This window comes from Carassius carassius, chromosome 4, assembly GCF_963082965.1.
Source record: "Carassius carassius chromosome 4, fCarCar2.1, whole genome shotgun sequence".
NCBI classification, from domain to species: Eukaryota; Metazoa; Chordata; class Actinopteri; order Cypriniformes; family Cyprinidae; genus Carassius; species Carassius carassius.
In genome coordinates, this window is record NC_081758.1 from 11,007,386 (window position 1) to 11,026,503 (window position 19,118).

The following is a 19,118-nucleotide window of genomic DNA, read 5'->3' on the forward strand; positions in this document are numbered from 1 at the left end:
ATGTATATACATTTTAGTTTACCACAAATGTTCGCCAGTTCATTCGGCAGACTTTAACATATTTCATATTTCAAAGACAAATGACGTAATTATGAAATTACATATAAAGATACTTTCAAAGTAATATTATGCACTCTTATTAAAAGTAGTGTCTACTTTTTATAAGGGTTAAGAGGAAGTATCTTTAACTTCATACTCTGTTGTCCTGTTAAATGCTAATACAATAGATTTTTCTCTTTTATGAACAATGCAACACATTATGAACACCTTCTTCTGTCTGGTTTGGTTTTTCTTGCCTCTAACAAATTTAAAAGCATTGTTAATTATTTAAACGATCAAATGTGAACAGACAGAGGATCATTGTTTCTCAAAGGAAGGCCTACTTAAAAGGTCACGTTTATGTTAAATAGTGAACAGCACAGCATCTACTAACACAAATTAATCAAGTTAAAGGCACTTTCCTCCTCATCAAAGATCCTACTGCTATAGAACGCGCTCATGTCATAGAACCCTGTCGCATTTGAATAGATAAACACTGTAAACCTGTGCCCAGTGTGTTTAAAACAATTCAAACATTCAAATGTTTGGCTACTCACTTATCCAATGTTTTGGTTACACTGCTCCCCATGATAGAGATCGTGCAAAGTTAGCTTAGAGTTGTTCAGTTGCTCATTTTCCATTTCCTTGTTTCTCTGTAACTGGAGTCCTGCAGGTGTAGCTCTTACAGAAAGCTACCTTTGTACCTAGAACTGCAACGCCCCTATCGTTGAGGCTGACCTTGAGGTCGTGAATGTTTGACAATGTCTTTAATGCTGTATATCTCTGCAGCCATTCGTTCATGAACAGAATGACAGTGGTTAGGTAAGAGATCCATGTCCCTGTGTTTACACTCAGAACTCTCTTCGTTTACAGCCGACTATCTGTATAGTATTGTACAACAGCTTTATTGTAATAACCGCATATGTGAATATAAACAGGTAAAAAATATAAACCTTTTAAAATGACATATTATGTATTTTTAGAAAATCCTTGATTAATGCTGGTGTGTCAATTTCTTAGGAAGTAAACCATTCCCAGAAAAGTGTAAAGACTCTGTGATGCTTTTAAAACTTTGCTTTGTGTGTTTGAGCATCCCAACTAGCCTAAAGTGAGAAAGAAATGGAAATTCACTATTTTCTAAATACATTTTATTAGTGAGATTTTTAAGCTCATAATTTTGTATCAAAATGTCATATCTTCCAGTGAAACAACATTCTTCTCTTTGGTGATGTATGCTGGACCTTGCTTAAAACCCATCTCTTTTATTTATTTTTTTTATTTTACAATCGACTGCAAACTCTAATTCAGATCTGCAACCACTGGATAGATTCAAGTCTGTTTTACTCGACCCAGAAGGAATCTGTCAACTTTATCTCCACTAATTTAAGTTGGGAATCTGCAGAATTCTGTGGAATGCATTTTATCAAACTGTGAGAGAACAGAAGTGAGAGAATGTCAAATGATTTAAAATATCCTAAATATTTAATAGATGAGCAGCGAGTGCTAAGCATTATAACTCGGTAGACTTTTCTACAGAGTTCTGCAGGATTCCGTGTGGGCCTGCTTACATCAGTCCACTCTATTAGCTTTCTCTTTCCTTCTTGTCCACTTTAATCTTGAGCTGGTTTATTTTAGGCTCCAGGTCCTCAGTTTTTCTCGGTGCCTGGATGCACAGTATCCCGTCATGTGAGAGAGACACCTGCACCAACAACGGATCCACACCCATCGGTAAGATGTACGTGCGGGTAAACTCCCGACTCACAAAGCCATGCTGGTCCATTCTCTGAGCGTGCCGCCCCGTCACCTCCAGCAGGTTGTCGACTGTTCGCACACTGATCTCATCTGGTGTGAACTGGCACACATCTAACAAAACTCGATACCAATCATCTTCGCTTTCTATCTGAGAGAAGCCCCGCTCAAGCTGCTTGTTGATTCGGGGACGAATGTAGTAACCGTGGTACAGGACAGGGGCCAAAAGGTCCTTGGGACTCAGAGCTGAGCGGGTGAGAAGGGAAACAAAGACATAATGATCTCAGTTAATCATACTCTCACAGTGTGTACAATGACAAGTGGAAACAACACAATATGAACATATTTTTTGATTATGCTGCATTCCATTCAACTTGTTATATCAGAATTTCCTCCTTCCTGTTCGGAAAAGTGTAAGTGAATACCAACTGATGTCGGACTTTGACATGTGGTGTAACAATCATGTCAAAATGTATAATATATTTTCCTTCCACCCTAAACCATCTTGATCTTTTATTTATTTAGTTAGTTAGTTTCAGGGTTATTGTACCACATTCTGAACTAACCTTAAAAATTTCAAAGTATTTCACATTTTAAGAGACTTTTGACCTCATGATATCATGTGTTGTTTTGTTTGTTTGTTTTTGCACTACATGACTTGGTGGTTATCTTATCTTTTCTTTTCAAATATTAATAAACAATGAAGCAGTTTTATTAAAATAGGCCTACTTTTCTAAGAAATAATAAATCAAATATAATTAGTAATTAATAATAAATAAATTATGATGATTAATTAGTATTAATAAATAAATAATATTATTATAAATGTTTTTTTTCTTCGTTGTGATATTAGGACAGTTTTTACTTTATACATCCAGGAATAAAAATTTACAAATAAATACAAAATATATATAGCTATATAATTTTTCTTCGTTTGTCTACATTTTGCTGAATGGTATACATGACTTGGCGGACACATCTTTTTAATTTTATTTTGTTAAAAAATACATGTACTTTTTATGCATCTTGAGAACTGTATTATAGCAACATTATGTAACTTTTTCTGTGTTCAGTATTTTCTAAATGTATATAATGAGCAAGTACATCATAAATTCATATACCAAACCGCGTTTTTATCTTATCCCAAATCACTACGGTACATTTATAATAAGTGATTATTTTTGGACTATTGTAGCCTGTTAAGCTCGTCACCGCTGCGGAGTAACAGAAACCGGCGTGAATAGCCGTAGACATAAACTTGGAGAAGTAGCTCCGGTTAGAATGTTCTTCCGCGGGATGCGTGCAGTTCTGTTTATTAACCGCTAGAGCGCCAAAATTTAGGCCAACACATAGTGTTGCTTTAAAAATGGAACGCTCTTTCCTTTAAATTTTGGGAATGTCTTCTAGAAGACACAGGAAATGTGCATGTCAAGTCTATTTACAATTCATGATGCCAGCTACAGATCTAGACTCAGGTTCCACTTACAGTTTCTATTTTAATCTTGTCACACGTGGCATCATTACACTCTTCTGTAGCAGAGTGTGGTGTGTCTCCAAACCTGCTGCTAATGTGTTTGATAAGATCAGCTCATAATCAGTCATGAAGGGGACAACAGGTTATTTTGGTCAGGTCATGTGTGGAATTCTAAATATAAGTTGTTACTGAGGTGTCACATTTCGTTGTGAAGTGAACACTGTCATAGTGCAAGTGCCAATATGGATGTTCAGAACATTATATGTTTATTAGCTAGACTGACACTCATTTATGACAATCAAAATGACTTGTTTGTGCTAAAATCTAAAGAGATTCAAAGTTGTTTCAAAATCACTGAGACATAGAATGACAGCCAGCAATATAAAAATACAAGAAATGCACTGGATGTTTTGCCTTAAAATGTTGTCTATTTCTATCAGTTCTCAAGACTCAAATCTGACTTACCTTCTGCAAAGTTCTGATCATAGATTCGAGGGGGAGAACACACCTCGTAATCCATACTCATTGGGTAGGCATGAGGAACGGTGCGGTCAGACATTTCGACCTCTGTAACTTGTCGACAAGATAACTGGAGAATTTACTGGATTGACAGACCTCAATTAAACTAATTTCGGAGTGCGAGAGGAGCAGGAAGGCTGGAAAGGGAGAGGGGCAGAAAGAACAGCAGGGGAAAGGAGAAGAGAGATTGCGCACTTGAGACAGGAGGGTGATAAATGTTGCTACAAATAGCTTGTAGTAAACACAGTGGAGCTGCATCGCCCATGGGTGGATATAAACACAGATGCAGGGTGAATGGATTTAGTGATATATTTAAAAAGCAAACCAGTAACAGTTTATCTAAGGCTCAAGGTTGTAGAAAAAAAAGATGGTTAAAATTGGAATAGGCCTTAAAATAAAACATTATTTTCATATTGCACCCAAATATTCAGTCAAAATGTTCTTAGCAGCAAAAAAAAAAAACCTATCTATTTTTTTTATCTTTTTCATCTAACTATTTGAATAAATAAACTAAAAAAAAACTTTCCAAAAAAAACAAAAACAAAACAATGTTAGTCTAAATCGAATAATGTTATCAAGTCCAGTATCGTTTTTTATTCTTGCTGACTAAAATAATAGTAAATCCACAGAACTGAAATGGCACAAAATCCACAAAATGGTCAGGTGAAACAAAAATAAAATACAGAAATCCAGAACAATCTTTTGCCTGTGTTAAGCGGTTGAGACTGCTTACCCCTCCAAAATGAGGATGTCCCATCAGCGTGCCAGCTCGAGTAAGCCTCGTACACTCTGCCCAGCTGAGGGCTTGTTCATGGGGATTGACTTTGTATGGTGTTTAGCCTGGCTCAGTTATCTCAGCCACAGTCATTGTCAGATTCTGTAAAGACTAAACCTCCGAAGGGGCTCAGAACCTAAATACACACGGGCACATCACCTCGTGGGCATCCTAATCTTTGCCGGCACTAAATGAGCTGGATGCACTGGAATGCAGGGCAACTACTGACTTCCCTCAACATTGGCAGGTTCACTGAGCCACACACTGCAGTGAACACAAGGGACCATCAGCACTATCGGGGGCTTGCACTGTAATCCAGTTGGTATCTGAGTGAATTGAAATCTGATCAGCTCTTTGGATAAATACAGAGAGTGATGGTTGGAAGAGGGGACGGGGTGGCAAGGACAGTGGGAGGGCTGAAGTGAAAGAGGCAAAGCAGGCAAACAGTTTACATCATTATTCCAGAAAGATCCACCGCTGACTCGTGTGCCAGGGGCCGTCGGTGCTGCTCTATTTAAGTGCGCAGGCAGAAGAGGCAGCAGTTTTCTGAGTGCTGCTAAAGCCCAGACACAAAATGGACATCGCCATCCAGCATCCCTGGTTCCGTCGCTCCTTCTGGCCATCCCTCTTTCCCAGTCGGATCTTTGACCAGCACTTTGGAGACCCCATCTCTGAGGCCGAAATGATCCCCTCTCTGTATTACCCACGACCTTCCTTTTTCCGCTGGCCAAGCTGGGTGGACAACAGCCTTTCTGAGGTGAGCTAAAAAGTTCACGAAGTTTTCGCAGTTTTCAGTGACATTTTTGAGCGCTGTGGTTAATCTACATTAAGTTTGTTCAGGTCATATTTCACTTTAAAATCAAAAGAGAAATAAATATTTTTGCATAAAGAAAGTGAAGCATATTTAAAAAGTTCAGATGCAAAAGCCTCTGCGTGCTATATTCTTGTAAAATGTATATTTTTTATCAGGCTCCTGTGTTAAGGTTCAGTCATTTTACTTTAATGGCAAAGTATAGGTCCTGAACGTAAATATATAGGAGCCTAATAAAAAATGATCATTTTAGATGCAAATTTCAGCTGGTCTGAATTCTTCATTTGTAAATCTATTATGATTTATGCATTGTGACAACAGAATATTGTAATGTGTTTGTATTTGATAAATAATTTATGTCATTAATTATGTTTTCTTAGATGAAAATGGAAAAGGACCATTTCTCCCTAAACCTGGATGTCAAACACTTTAAACCAGAGGAGCTGTCGGTGAAAATCAGTGGAGATTTCATTGAAATTCATGCTAAACATGAGGATCGACAGGTACAGTAGAAACTCACAGTGCATAAACACTGAACACTGCAACCCAATACCTCCCCAAACCTTTGCGTGTGACTGGCTTTACTGTTTAAAATCCTCATGTCATCACCAAGAATACAAATAAACACTGAGCTATAAGCAGAGTGAAAGATGGACCTTTCATTATCACCTGCTCATAACGAGGTTGTGCTTTCCTTGCAGGACGATCACGGTTTTATCTCACGGGAGTTTCTAAGAAAGTATCGTGTCCCTGCTGGTATGGATCCAGCCTCTGTCACGTCTTCCCTGTCTGCGGATGGGGTTTTAACCGTGACAGCCCCTCGCAAACACACTGAGGGCCCAGAGCGCACCATTCCCATCACCCGTGAAGACAAGGCCGCCGTGGCTGGGTCTCAGAAGAAGTAAAGCTGCTAGACTTCCATGTTTCAACTTTATGTCCTTGTCTTCTTCCTGTTACATTACAAGGGAATAACTTATTAGCTTTTCCTGACAGGCCAAAACTTATGCTGTCTTTGCTACAGCGCATAGAGAAATTTAGGTCGAAAACTCCCATCAGCGTCAAACTAACTGAACACAATCTCTAAACGATAAATGTTACCTAAATGCATTTCATAGAAATATACTTTTACAATAAAGCATTGTTTTCTAGTGATGCCACCAAACAAAGGGGCTTCTGTTTATCTTGCAGCTTGACAGCAAGACAAAGTATTTGAGTGTAGAAGAATTTTTCCCAACCATTTTTTTTATGACAAAGACAAACAGGCAAAAATGGGCCATTGTATTAAACTCAGCTGGATCAGATGGCAAATGATGCCGCAGTCTCTCATTATTAATGGTGTGATTTGTAGAGGAGTCAGCATAAGGTCCTAGGAGTTAGCTTTACTTTAAGCATTAACTAAACATGAGCAATATATTTCTTACAGTATTCATTAATCTTTGTTAATGCTAGTTAATAAAAATACAACTGTTAATAATTTCATGTTAACTCTGGTCCATTAAATAATATTAACAGATGTTAAGGGTTTGGTTATGTCCTTTTATACAGTTTACTTTCAATTTTTCATATTTAAAGGAGCATTGCGTAGGTTCTGAAATTTCTAACCATTACTGACACCAGTGGCCGTTAGAGGAACTGCAGCCGGTCTCATGCACGCTCTCAGTGCGCATGCTCTTTTTTTTTTTTTTTTTACTTACGAGGAGTGTCCTTGGGTGTCTGAATTGTGCTGGAGGCTGGTCGCTTCTTTCCATCCGCAGAGTCCATTTGAAAACACTATTGCCGCTGCTTACTATAATGGCTGGCGTGCCGTACGGTTGTAAGCCCAAGTAGACGAGAACGCGCATGACGTCACATTTTGTGAATTTTCGCGACAACTCGGGCCCGACTCCTCCACACACAATTGAGCCTACAGGCTGATAGAGGCAACCATGGTGGACAGTCGAGGTGTCATTCTTTTTTTTACATCATGGTTGGCTCATACATGTACAAATGAAAACTCTATCTTAAAGATTTCTTTAAAGTAAAAACCTCCACATAGCTCCTTTAAATGACTTATAATGTTGTCTATTTTGAATGTGTATTGTTTAATCGTTGGATTTTTTTTATTAATTTGTACAGTGTGGTAACGAGGTCTTTTATTTTGTAATTCATCCACTTACGGTAAGCGTATATATTGTGGCGTGCTCAAAGCATTGTAGTAAGGAGCGCAGCTACGGATGGTTGATTCATCCAAAGGCATACGGTTAAAGAGAACTTCAAGGATTTAGCTCCTGGTTTAAGTGGAGAATAAGGTAAAATTGATTTATCTGTATTGTTTTGGATTTCTTGTTTTATGTAATGTAATAATGGGTATTAGTTTGTATGTGATTTGATGTATGTTTGTTTAATGGTTTATTTATATTATGTTTTGTTTGTTTTCATGTAAAGCTCTTACGGTGATTTCGTGATGTCTTACGGCATTTAAAGATTACTGCAAATCTACGGTGACGGATCTTTAATATAACTCATTATGAATCATCAGTGAAAGAGTTCAACATTTTTAAGCCAGGAAGCTACAACAGATATTAATCTGTGTTAGTACATGTTGAAATTAGCATTATCCAAGATTAATAAATGCTTTAAAAAAAATTTTTTTTCATTGGTAGTTGATGTTAACTAATACTGGTAGTGTTTATTGTGGTGTTGTTTATTCTCTGTATGTTAAATGATTTGTTTTGAGATATCACAATGGCTTTAGTTTTCGGTATGGAAAGGTAAAGCTCATTTAATGATGGATCTGTGACCAGACGACACAGTGAGGGGATGAAAAAGTCACAGGATTTAAGTGTTTTGACAAGATTTGTGTGCATTGATCCAGTTTTGATTGGTTAATGACACTGCATTGCTTCACACCAGTGGTGTCAAAAGTATTGGCATTCATTACTCAAGTACAAGTATAGATACTAGGGTTTAAAAAGACTTTTGTAGTATTTGAAGTATCAACTCAAGCTTTTTACTCAAGTAAAAGTGGTAAAAGTACTGGTTTAAAAAACTACTTAAAGTATAAAAGTAAAAGTAATGTAAGGGAAAAACATGCCATTAAGAACAAAAGCTTAGGCCGCGCCACAGGGCCCTATTGTGCACTACCCCACCTCCTCAAAAAACATTTTTCTAAATGCCATAGGCCATAATGACTATAATGTTATATTAAAATGTTTATGTTGAGAAATTTGGGATGCACTAGGATATCTGTTTCAACCGCATATATGCCCATTGGAAATGAACGCAGTTTAGTACAATGCAAATACATTAAAGAACTAGAGATATGATGACTAGTTGCCTATAAGTATTGTTATGGTGCAAAAAGTCAAATTTCAGAGGCATGTCATCAATAACCTTTAATGGAATGTAAATGTACATCCAAGCTTAGCTGCAGGAATCTGTGAGGGCAATGGACAAGAACATTGGTGCAGGCTTAGTAACAATTACTCTTGTATGGTTGTCTATTTACAATAAACGTTATAGTGCTGTCAAAATGAATGATTAATCCAAGTGATCAATCAAAAACTAAAAATGAAACCTAACTCATAATCCTGATACCTTCTTGATAGATAGCTTCCTGTATTCAGTACATCCGTCTGCTATGTCCAGTGTGTGTGTGGGGGGTGTAACGAGTACAAAGTTGGTATAGCCTGCTTATCACAACATTATCAATTGCGTTGTCAATCACAAATGATAATTTATTCAAATGTCTCGCTACCGAACTACCTACAGTAGCTTAATTTGTGGAGGACGAAGAGAAAGCACCCATTTGGTAAATGAGCCAGTAGTAAGAAATAATAACTTTTAAGTAGGGTCCAGTGCCATTTAGATACTATTAAAACGGTACCGGCACCTAAACGGTGCCTGAACCGATACTTAAAAAAAAAAAAAGAACCACAAAAAAAAAAAACTATGGATAACTTTGAAGAACATTACAAATATTTAAAATAAATCCATAGCTTTCACCTTGGATGCTCTCATTTCCCAAGTTGTGCTTCCCTTAATATAAGGCTAATAAATGTATTTCACAATCTGGGTCATTATTTAATACAAAACCACACATAATGTTTCTACTGTATATCTGTCAATCTCTCTGATATTTAGTTCAAATGAGTGCTGTCTCTCACTGTCTTTAATCAGTTCTGTGAATTACTGTATGCTCATTCTTTATAAAGTAGCAACAATGTCGTTTTTATAATACAGTAATGTGCAAAAGTCTTAGGCACATTAGTATTTTCACCCCAAAAAAGGGTTTTAAGCCAGTTATTTAGCCTATATCTTTTGCTGTAGTGTGTCAGTATAGGAAATATCAGTTTGCCATTAATTTTAATAATAATCAAGTGTGATTTTTTTTTTTTGAATGCACACGCAAGCACAAGCTCAGGCAAAAATAATGTTTGGAAATGTAAACCGATATTTTATACTGACACACTACAGCAAAATATATAAATTACTGGCCGAAAACCATTCTTTTGGGTGAAAATACTAACGTGTCTAAGACTTTTGCACCGTAGTGTATGTATAAAGTACGTATGATTAAATTAAGTATACGTGACCTTTCGTAAACTGTATTTATGACAAAGAACTGCACAGATATGGATATTCTAACAATCTATCGATAAACGCATACCTTGTGTCCTCTGTTTGTGTTTAGGTGCGGTCTGCGGATTGAAGAGCGCGCTGAAAGACGGGAGGAGAACGGTCTGACGCCGGTTTCATATGACATTTAAGCGGACTGATTCTGTATCGGTTTATACTTCTCATCCAACCACAATCAAATTCACTCCATCCGGATGGCGCGATTTATCTGGATAGGTTTTTTTTTTTTGAATGATGACAAGCCGAAATGAAATGGCAGCAACGAAGCTATTTTTAAAATGTAAGTAGTAGAAAGTACAGATAATTGCGTGAAAATGTAAGGAGTAGAAGTAAAAAGTCGGCTGAAAAATAATTACTCAAGTGAAGTATAGATACCCCAAATTTCTACTTAAGTAATGTAACAAAGTATGTGTACTTCGTTACTTGACACCTCTGCACACTATATATACTTTCATCACTTTTTACATGATAATATGAGGAGCAGGGCTTTAAAACCCAAGGTTAAAGATGGTTATGAACACAGCTTTAAACTGAAATGAAAGATAATGTTAAGTCATGGTTAAAAAGCATGAATAGCAGGTGCTACTCACATGGTGGTATGCTGTATAGAGCTGGTGTGTTACTGCAAAAAATGAATGAGAACGAATAAAAGCAAGTTTATTAATGCAAGGTTTTAAAAGCATGGTGTATAGGTCAAATTTCTCCCATGAGATAATATTTGAATGTTATTTTTGAGAGTGAGATGTGAGCCGAGATGATTGTGCAGGTGAATAAGTGTCAAGAATTTATATTGTTTACAGTCACTGAGACTATTTGGTATTTTAGCAATGGCTCACTTATTCAACAATAGTAAAGCTGCTAATATCAAACTTTTATCTTCTTTTTTTTATGGAAAAGTAAGGATCTGACAAAGATGTAGAAAAAATAACCTTATTTCCTCATATTTATATTAAACCAAACTACTGCATTAACCTAACGAGGAGGTATAAATGAGAAGGAATACTGTTCACTGAGAACTTCATTAGCTTTCTATTAAATTTTATTTTAATATTGTATTTTTCACCATTTTACAACTGTTTGTAGGCTACCATTTTAGATCTTATAATTTTTGTTATACTTTTCATAATAAATAATACATGTTCTAATATATGCTTTTAAATTAAATATACAACCAGTCTCATCAATAACTTCACCCTAGACCACCCAAGTTTAAATGTTTGTGATAGTCAACCATAAACTTATCAGAACAGTGCTTTACAATTTATTCACCTAGTTTGATGTTAAATCGCTTTAATTATTTGTGATACACTCACCTTGCTACAGGAAGGCCAAGTAAATAATACGCAATCCTCGAGCATTATTGGTGTTTATGGTAATTCGCATGACCAACTCTGCTGGTAACCGAATATCTACTGCTAAAGTCGTATGAAGATAATGAAGGCAGATGCAATAATTTCTCGCTTGAGTTAGGCCTAATAATTGATTTTCTCTTTAGTTCTCATTCAAACATTTTCTTACCAAAACACCATGTGATACAAAGGATCAGCAGCCAAATAGCAGCAGCTCAGTTTTATTGCATCACAAGCATTTACAGTCTGCAGTCAGGTTCTATATGTTCTTCTTTTCTGAATAGCAAATAATCTTTGCTTACTAGAAATAATAAATGACATACTAGAGTGCAGAGTGGAATCACGAATCAATCATGTTTATGTTCCAGCCAAGACAGCAAACAATCCTAATAGCAGTAAAAGTCCCATTTCTGAAAAGAAAAAAAAATATATATATAGAATTAATCCTAAATGGCCAGTTTTCATTGTATGTATTTGTCCATGCATCAATTTCTTTTTGTTTATCATAGACAAAAGATTCAGATACGCACATCGGTCTTGACCTCAACCTCTGCAGGCATTAACGCATGTGTCTCTTCAACAACACTGCTGGGGAAATATCCCAGACGAGCTTCCTGGTCTCCATAATATGACCCTTGAACCTTCACAAACAGGTTTCTTTAGTTATACTGGGTGACTTCATTTTTTCAGAGAGGAGAGTACATTTATGTATGTAAGTTTTCATGATTTAAATCCTGCATGTTTGTAATTGAGTAACTGAGCCTTGTGAAACTTACACTGCCAGCCCAAAAGAGGTTCCCACGGTCTTTCAGCATGGCATACACATAGACAGATTGGCCTTGATGAATGTGAATGAAGCGACAGTCTTGCGGGTAATAATCCTGCAGAGCTCTAGCAATGAGAATGGGATCTGTGAATAAACAACCACCAGTTAAATAAACCAGTTTAGATGAAAGCACTTAAACATTTAAAAGAAAGCACTAAAAGAAAAAACTAAGTTAAAAGTGCTGGTTGCATTACTCACGGCTACACTCTGAATCGGCACATAGCTTCTTGTCCGAGAGTTTTGGCATCGTCCTGCCAGCCTGAGGGGTCAGTGGCAGGAGGCCACACAGCACCAGGAGAAGGGTCCAGTTAGCACAGCGTCTCTCCATCTCTGTGAGTCTGATTCTTAGTTTGTTTGAACAGGACTAAAGCTCAAGTGGGAGGGGCCAGTTGAGTCCAAGCTCCTCCCATTTTCAAAAAGTACACATATAAACCATATAATAATAGAAAAATTGCAGTATCATTCCTATCAAATTAAGTGTATTTACTTATATAGAACACAAGGGATTCCACATATTATTCTTTTTACCATTTAAGGACAAACTCTGACATCCATTGCATGCATATCTATCTAGTATTTGATTTGTCTTTTTGTATGTCATTCAAAATTCCTTTTTATTGTTGCAAGGTCTTCTTGTGTTACAGCTCTAAGTCAAGATTTGGAGTAGGGCCATAGCTGTAACTAGCTTCTTTTAGGGTCTGTAAGAGAAAGCAGGAAGTGCTGCTGCAAGTTTCACAGGCTCTCGTTTGTCTGGATATTATCTGAATCCACACTCAGTTCATTATTACCGTAGTGAGGGACACAGCCAGGCCACAGGCCTCATAACACCTACACAGACTGAGGCCTTCGCCAGGAGCCGAACAAACCCATCCTTTCACAGTAGCAAAAATCAACACTCACTTTGGTACAGAGGATTCCTTATGGTTTTTATGAGCCATTTCCATATTTTGAACTCCTTGGAATATAACAACCAGTCAAATGAAGCTAACTGTAAATCCAGTACCTTACTAAGTGAAATCATGATCTCCAGTTATTTATCTGGAAGCTGGTTGCCTGCGGTTGCCTGCAACTGGAAGCTGCTCCCTCCACACAGTGATGTAAAGTGGGTTACTTTATCCAGAAAGTGGCAGCACTGAGCAGGTTACCTAACAGCCCTGAATGGGTTCTTTTATGGTGAGAATTTTATGCTAATCAGCATAACATCTGACACTGTGGAAATGATAAATACTTAACTTACCTATACAACATTTTAGATAGAAGAGGGCTATGTAACATTATTATAAAATTATCTTTGAGCACACTGAAGCATGTTGTAGTTCTAAAAAAAATTAGTTTAGAGATTATTTGAAAGCATAATCCTTTGGCATGTCAATTCTTTAATATGGGACAAATTTGTTAATTATATTTTTAACGCTTTATGTAAAGAAATAGGATAGAGTGATGGTATAAAAGAAAATAGAGAGAGAGACAAAAGTATAAAACTTAATAATGTATGTTAATTCTTTAATTTATTCAGATTGAAAATGAAATAAGACAGGAAAGTCTCTCATGAAACTGAATAGAGATTCAAGGCTGTACTAGTACAGTATGGAAGCGTATGGGTAGCAATATTCAATTTGGGATGTAATATGCAAAATGACAATGCAATATGTAAAATGACAATGCATTTCTGTATTTACATTTACATTTTCCAATACATTTGTGCAACGTTTGGTGCAAAATGAAAATTAAAATTAAATTACATAATTTTCATTTGCCATTTCATACACCAGTTTTAATATGTAAAATGAATACTAATTGTAACGCTTTATAAGTTGCAAAATTAAAATGAAAATGTATTACAGAAATGATTAGATATGTATAACATGTTCAAGCAAAACTGTGGCAAAATGATCATTTAAATGCTATTTTTCTTAAATGCATTAACACTCACAGTCAAGACACTTACGATTGCATTTTCATTCAATGTCCCGCAATGAATGTAGCAAAATTCAATGTGCACATTGAAAATGCATTCCGAGCCGCTCCCGTGTCCGCCCCCTCCCGCCATGTCAATCACTGCGTGAACAAGGCGGGGCTTGCAGAAGGTCAAAAGACTCAAATCCAGAGATGTATAAAGTACTAGAGACCCAGACTTGAGTAAAAGTACAAGTGCTCTATCAAAAAAATGACTTAAGTAGAAGTTGAAGTGCTCTTTAAGCACCACACTTAAGTAGAAGTACTAAAGTATTCAACATTTTTTGAACTTAAGTATTGCAAGTAGTCTATTTGAAAATTTACTACTCAAGTACTGAAAGTAAAAGTACAAGTATTGTGTTATGTAGTTATTAAAGAAAGTAGTCAAAAGTTTGAACATATTGTTTTTACTATTTCAAATGATTAACCTAAAGGACAATCACAATTCCTTTGACTGTGACTTTTTGTAAACAAAAAAACAGATTAAAGGGTTAGTTTGCCCAATATGCAAAATTATGTCATTAATAACTTACCCTCATGTTGTTTCAAACCCGTAAGACCTCCGTTTATTTTTGGAACACAGTTTAAGATATTTTAGATTTAGTCCGAGAGCTCTCAGTCCCTCCTTTGTCCAGAAAGGTACGAAAAACATTATCAAAGTAGTCCATGTGACATCAGAGGGTCAGTTAGAATATGTTGAAGCATCGAAAATACATTTTGGTCCAAAAATAGCAAAAACTACGGCTTTATTCAGCATTGTCTTCTCTTCCGTGTCTGTTGTAAGACAGTTCAAAACAAAGCAGTTTGTGATATCCGGTTCGCGAACGAATCATTCGATGTAACCGGATCTTTTTGAAACAATTCACCAAATCGAACTGAATCGTTTTAAACGGTTCGCGTCTCCAATACGCATTAATCCACAAATGACTTAAGCTGTTAACTTGTTTAATGTGTCTGACACTCCCTCTGAGTTAAAACAAACCAATATCCCGGAGTAATTCATTTACTCAAACAGTACATTGACTGAACTGCTGTGAAGAGAGAACTGAAGATGAACACCGAGCCGAGCCAGATAACGAACAACAGACTGACTCGTTCACGAGTCAAGAACACTGATCTAAATATATAACTTGTATTATAGATCAGTGGTCAAGAACCGTTTCTGTCAGACGTGTCCGATTCGAGAACCGAGGAGCTGATGATACTGCGCATGTGTGATTCAGCGTGAAAGCAAACCGACACACAGAGCGTCTGAACCGAACTGATTCTTTTGGTGATTGATTCTGAACTGATTCTGTGCTAATGTTATGAGCGCGGGTAAACCAAAGGCTTGCAGTCAACGCCAATGACGCCATTACGTCGAGCTCAAAAGAACCGGTGAACTGTTTTCTTCAACTGGTTTATTGAATCGAACTGTCTGAAAGAACTACTGGTGATCCGAAAACCGATGCAACCGGTTCTTGACTCGTGAACGAGTTATTATCTGGCTCGCCTCGGTGTTCATCTCTCTCTTCACAGCAGTTCAGTCAGCACGCGCAGTCTTCTTAATCGCTTGATTCGCTCAATGATATGCCAGTTTCATCAAACCTGCCATCTACAGTTCTGGCAGTGGTAATGTGGGTTTGTAATGGAATGATTCGTAACATTTTTATAATTGTAACGAGTAACGATGCAGCACATAAAAAAAATATCGGAGTAAAAGTATTAAACTCATCGAAAATATGTACTGAAGTAAAAGTGGAAGTAGGAGAAAAAATAATACTCTAGTAAAGTACAGATATCGCCTTTTAGTACTTAAGTACAGTAGTGAAATAGTTCTACTTCGTTACTATACATCTCTGCTCAAATCTCAAGAAGAGGATTCAAGTGAGAGAACATGGACAAGACAGTTGGTCCGTGTACGTTTTGATCATTTCGGCTTCAATATTTCATTCGCACTTGTGGGCGGAGCTGAAACGCTGCTTTCATCTGATTGGTCGAATCGCTCCACCTTCAGCTCGGTCTTTTCATTCTTTCAGGCAGAATAAGAGTCAGTGCGAGTGAAGCACTGTAATGTCTGAAACTACACTCACTGTTAATTAGCATAATATTTGAATCAGATGTAGCTGGGCACATAATTCGTGCTGCTGAGACCTGCAAATTATTTCTAGGTTGTAGTATTGTATGAATATTGTCCCACTGATAAATACAGTGCAAATAGTTCTCTCTCTTTGGATAAAAGTGAAGTGGAAATAAAAATCAATAATAGACTGAACAGTTCCATGTCTGTAACATTTACCACTCTCATATTTTAAGTCATAAGGCACTAGGTATGTGTGTGTGACATTAATAAATAATTGTAAAAATTAATATAGTTACATTTCTAAATAAAAATAGTAAAATTAGCTCTGTGCTGCTCAGTGTTCCTGTAGCCTACCCCAGAGCGCCCTCTCACGGCTGTAGACGGTAATGTTCTCTCTTGGTTCTGAATAAATGCGACTTATAGTCCAGTGTGACTTATATGTTTTTTTCCTCGTCATGACCTATTTTTGGACTGATGCAACTTATACCGAAAAATACGGGTAACATTATTATTATTATTTATTATGAGAGTAATTGACAAAGACTAGAACTTTAATGTTTCACCAAATTCAGCTCAGATCTTCAGACTCATCTGACTCGTGCTGCTGTATAACTGGCCAGACTTACCTTCCCAAAAAATCCTATTTAATTTTATTTAAAAAAATTTAACTATATTTATTTCCACTTCACTGTTATCCAAGGAGACAGAACTATTTTGCACTGTTTTTATCAGTGGGACAATATTTAAACAATACAGTATACAACCTAGAAATTGTTTAATTTAACTGGCCAGACTTACCTTCACAAAAAATCCTATTTAATTTTATTTCATATATTTAACTATATTTATTTCCACTTCACTGTTATCCAAGGAGACAGAACTATTTGCAATGTTTTTATCAGTGGACAATATTTATACAATACAGTATACAACCTAGAAATAATTTAACCGGGTCTCTTGCAAGTCGCAGCAGCACGAATTATGTGCCCAGCTACATCTGATTCAAATATTATGCTAATTAACAGTGAGTGTAGTTTCAGACATTACAGTGCTTCACTTGCACTGACTCTTATTCTGCCTGAAAGAATGAAAAGACCGAGCTGAAGGTGGAGCGATTCGACCAATCAGATGAAAGCAGCGTTTCAGTTCCGCCCACAAGTGCGAATGAAATATTGAAGCCATAAACCGAAATAATCAAAACGTACACGCAGGCGGGAAGGAAGTCGACCGGAAGTTGAAGTCGGCCGCGTGCCGCCATCTTGTAGCAGAACTTCACTTGCGTTAGCATCCCATTGACTCCCATTCATTTTGGCGTTACTTTGACAGCGAATAACTTTACATCTGAGGCGTTTAAAGACTCCATTTGTCCATTATTTATTTCTAAAGATACACGACAATGTATAAAGGGCTCCATTACCTTCTATGTTACATTATGGCCCCGTAGAAACAGTATTTGTAAAAATAGGCTAACGATTGCGTCATAACCACTTGACTCTCTGTCACACAGTAGAGAAATTACCATACAGACAGGAGGAGAAGCTCGTGGGCAATCGGGGAGACGTCAAGAGAGAAGCCCATAGATACAAGCCCTGGCGTTACATTTTAAAATACTATACAATATAATTAACCAGAATACTTACTCCTGCTCACTCACGCCAAAGCACTCCCTGCTCCCCTTCTCTGCAAGATTAATGATGGCAGTTTACACGCACAGCTACTAGAAGATTTACATCTGTCAGACAGGTTGCTGACGTCATCAAGCTTAGTTTGAGTCTGCGCGTCAGATACGGAAGTGCTAAAAATCGCTAAAAATTGGCTTCACTTGTCTCAATTGAGTTCCAATGGTGTCGCTGTGTCCATTTCTTTTACTGTCTATGCGTACACGGGCCAACTGTCTTGTCCATGTTCTCTCACTTGAATCCTCTTCTTGAGTCTTGAGTTTCTTGACCTTCTGCAAGCCCCGTCTTGTTCACGCAGTGATTGACATGGCGGGAGGGGGCGGACACGTGATCGGCTCGGAATGCGTTTTCAATGTGCACATTGAATTTTGCTACATTCATTGCGGGACATTGAATGAAAATGCAATCGTAAGTGTCTTGACTGTGAGTGTTAATGCATTTAAGAAAAATAGCATTTAAATTATAATTTTGCCACAGTTTTTGCTTGAACATGTTAGACATATCTAATCATTTCTGTAATACATTTTCATTTTAATTTTGCAACTTATAAAGCGTTAAAATTAGTATTCATTTTGCATATTAAAACTGGTGTATGAAATGGCAAATGAAAATTATGTAATTTAATTTTCATTTTGCACCAAACGTTGCACAAATTTATTGGAAAATGTAAATGTAAATACAGAAATGCATTGTCATTTTACATATTGCATTGTCATTTTGCATATTACATTCCAAATTGGATATTGCTACCCATATGCTTCCATAGTACAGAGTTGTCTCTTTTATCTAGTATTTATTTTTGTGTTTAATTCATTGTTTAAAATTCATAATTGCACATACATGGAGAAGGTGATTAGCTATACCTGATTGAGTTTACAAGTTGATACTGTTTTTTTATTTAAAAAAAAAAAATTCTGACATGTCGGTGTTATATCTTTCACTTGGATGTTATAAGTTGCACTGAGTAAATACAGCTGGATAAAACAAAAACTGTGTCCGTCTTCATTTCAGGCTGCAAAGCAACAAAATGTGATCAAAGGGGGCTGATTCCTTTCTATACTGTATTTTGATGGTAACTTAAATTTATGTATTTGAATATCCATCAAAAATAATTGTAAAAATAATCATTTGTGACAAATTTTCTTTTGAAAATAAACATAATAAATTAATATGATAATTTATATTCCAAAAATGTGCTTGTTTCTTCATTTTTATATATAAAAAGTACAAACCAGAAGCAGAAATGTACTGTAATATCTTTC

General features: G+C 36.6%; 3 protein-coding genes across 3 annotated transcripts; 1 reads left to right on the plus strand and 2 right to left on the minus strand.

Moving 5' to 3' along the window:
* Positions 1-1,170: 1,170 nt before the first annotated feature.
* LOC132133891 (heat shock protein beta-2-like) lies at positions 1,171-4,708 on the minus strand. The gene is made up of 3 exons (XM_059546830.1): positions 4,515-4,708; positions 3,728-3,918; positions 1,171-2,034 (listed from the first exon to the last, which is right to left on the minus strand). The coding sequence occupies exons 2-3, from the start codon at positions 3,819-3,821 to the stop codon at positions 1,622-1,624; spliced, it is 507 nt and encodes a 168-aa protein (XP_059402813.1). The 5' UTR covers positions 3,822-3,918; positions 4,515-4,708; the 3' UTR covers positions 1,171-1,621.
* Positions 4,709-4,915: 207 nt separating this feature from the next.
* LOC132133875 (alpha-crystallin B chain-like) lies at positions 4,916-6,379 on the plus strand. The gene is made up of 3 exons (XM_059546829.1): positions 4,916-5,313; positions 5,748-5,870; positions 6,069-6,379. The coding sequence occupies exons 1-3, from the start codon at positions 5,131-5,133 to the stop codon at positions 6,270-6,272; spliced, it is 510 nt and encodes a 169-aa protein (XP_059402812.1). The 5' UTR covers positions 4,916-5,130; the 3' UTR covers positions 6,273-6,379.
* A 4,954-nt stretch (positions 6,380-11,333) lies between these two features.
* LOC132129504 (melanoma-derived growth regulatory protein-like) lies at positions 11,334-12,668 on the minus strand. Its single transcript, XM_059541139.1, has 4 exons — positions 12,358-12,668; positions 12,110-12,243; positions 11,864-11,974; positions 11,334-11,743 (listed from the first exon to the last, which is right to left on the minus strand). Exons 1-4 carry the CDS (start codon positions 12,485-12,487, stop codon positions 11,720-11,722), a joined length of 399 nt encoding a protein of 132 aa, XP_059397122.1. The 5' UTR covers positions 12,488-12,668; the 3' UTR covers positions 11,334-11,719.
* Positions 12,669-19,118: the final 6,450 nt, after the last annotated feature.

Coding starts and splice junctions, on each gene's coding strand:
- LOC132133891 (XM_059546830.1), bottom strand. CDS start 3,821: ATGTCTGACCGCACCGTTCCTCATGCCTACCCAATGAGTATGGATTAC. Junction 2,035..3,727: donor TGATCAGAACTTTGCAGAAG/GTAAGTCAGATT, acceptor TCACCCGCTCAG/CTCTGAGTCCCAAGGACCTT.
- LOC132133875 (XM_059546829.1), top strand. CDS start 5,131: ATGGACATCGCCATCCAGCATCCCTGGTTCCGTCGCTCCTTCTGGCCA. Junction 5,314..5,747: donor TGGACAACAGCCTTTCTGAG/GTGAGCTAAAAA, acceptor ATGTTTTCTTAG/ATGAAAATGGAAAAGGACCA. Junction 5,871..6,068: donor CTAAACATGAGGATCGACAG/GTACAGTAGAAA, acceptor CTTTCCTTGCAG/GACGATCACGGTTTTATCTC.
- LOC132129504 (XM_059541139.1), bottom strand. CDS start 12,487: ATGGAGAGACGCTGTGCTAACTGGACCCTTCTCCTGGTGCTGTGTGGC. Junction 12,244..12,357: donor TGCCGATTCAGAGTGTAGCC/GTGAGTAATGCA, acceptor GTTTATTCACAG/ATCCCATTCTCATTGCTAGA. Junction 11,744..11,863: donor AGGTTGAGGTCAAGACCGAT/GTGCGTATCTGA, acceptor TTTTCTTTTCAG/AAATGGGACTTTTACTGCTA.